Source organism: Perkinsus marinus (genome assembly GCF_000006405.1).
Source record: "Perkinsus marinus ATCC 50983 genomic scaffold scf_1104296958474, whole genome shotgun sequence".
Lineage (NCBI taxonomy): Eukaryota > Perkinsozoa > Perkinsida > Perkinsidae > Perkinsus > Perkinsus marinus.
Genome location: NW_003206777.1, coordinates 1 through 943, shown reverse-complemented (window position 1 = coordinate 943; position 943 = coordinate 1). Strand labels below are relative to the sequence as shown.

The 943-nt window shown below is 48.3% G+C and overlaps 2 protein-coding genes across 2 annotated transcripts; both read left to right on the top strand.

Annotated features, from left to right (window-relative positions):
* Positions 1-270: 270 nt before the first annotated feature.
* Positions 271-623, top strand: Pmar_PMAR024611 (hypothetical protein; the record flags this gene model as incomplete). Its single annotated transcript, XM_002774286.1, has 2 exons — positions 271-335; positions 523-623. Coding segments are annotated over 2 exons (166 nt in total), but the record flags the coding sequence as incomplete, so codon positions are not given.
* Positions 624-670: 47 nt separating this feature from the next.
* On the top strand, positions 671-859 carry Pmar_PMAR024610 (hypothetical protein; the record flags this gene model as incomplete). The annotated part of the gene is made up of 1 exon (XM_002774285.1): positions 671-859. A coding segment is annotated over one exon (189 nt), but the record flags the coding sequence as incomplete, so codon positions are not given.
* Between the last annotated feature and the right edge of the window lie 84 nt (positions 860-943).

The following is a 943-nucleotide window of genomic DNA, read 5'->3' as shown; positions in this document are numbered from 1 at the left end:
GTATCACGGTTAACCCAACACCGTGTCACAACGAGAACGTAAGCAGTAATTCATCGCACGCTATTAAAGAAGAGCAGTGCTCGACCGCCTTCGCAACACGCAATCCCTCGCTGTCCCACTAGCTAGGGAGCGTGCTATTTCCTGAACAGACGAGGACTGCTACGTTTTGCTTTTCACAGTGTGCGTTATTCAGTTCCAATAGCTCTCGTGCTGGCAGCCAAGCATATGGCATTCGAACACACTGTCCCTACAGATGCACGCGGAAACTCAATGAAATGTATCGGTTACGCTATGTTGGCCATGCTGGCCTTCGGAGTCACCAACTACCTTATTGGGTAGGTATGGGAAAATGTGCACATAGTCAACTACATGCCTTGGTGACAATTGGGGAATTGTAGGGTATCCTTGTTGGTTCCAGTACACTTCTACCCGAATTCGTATGTAAACTTTTCCTGAGCTCAGCTGAGGAAAGCGAACAAAATTCCAACACCGTGTTTCAGTGCCAAAGTTGTCCATGGTCAGGTACGCTACGAGCAGTTTGGAAGGTTCAGTCGAGACATTCTATGCAGTTGGCGCCGAATGGAAAATGATGGTCATCTTGTGGCTCTCTGGAGGTGTTCCCGGTAGGTTTCCCGAGTACCACGAACGATCTCAAGGCTTCATTTCCCAGGTCTAGTTTGCTACATTGCTCATTGGATGCATGTTGGCAAAATCGAGTTCTTCTGGGCAGATACTGAGAGCAACTCAGCTAACATCACCGTGTTGTCGAAGCTCTTAACACTAATGGGAGGAGTTGGTTTGGGCGTCTCTGTTAGCTTCATGAAGAAGGCCTTCGTATTTTCCTCCCCGGCTGACAAAGGTAACTCTTTGTTCGCCAGCACAGCATCATCGATGATGCTGTTACGGGTCAGTCCGATAAGTGCTATAGTTGGCTCTACGATAA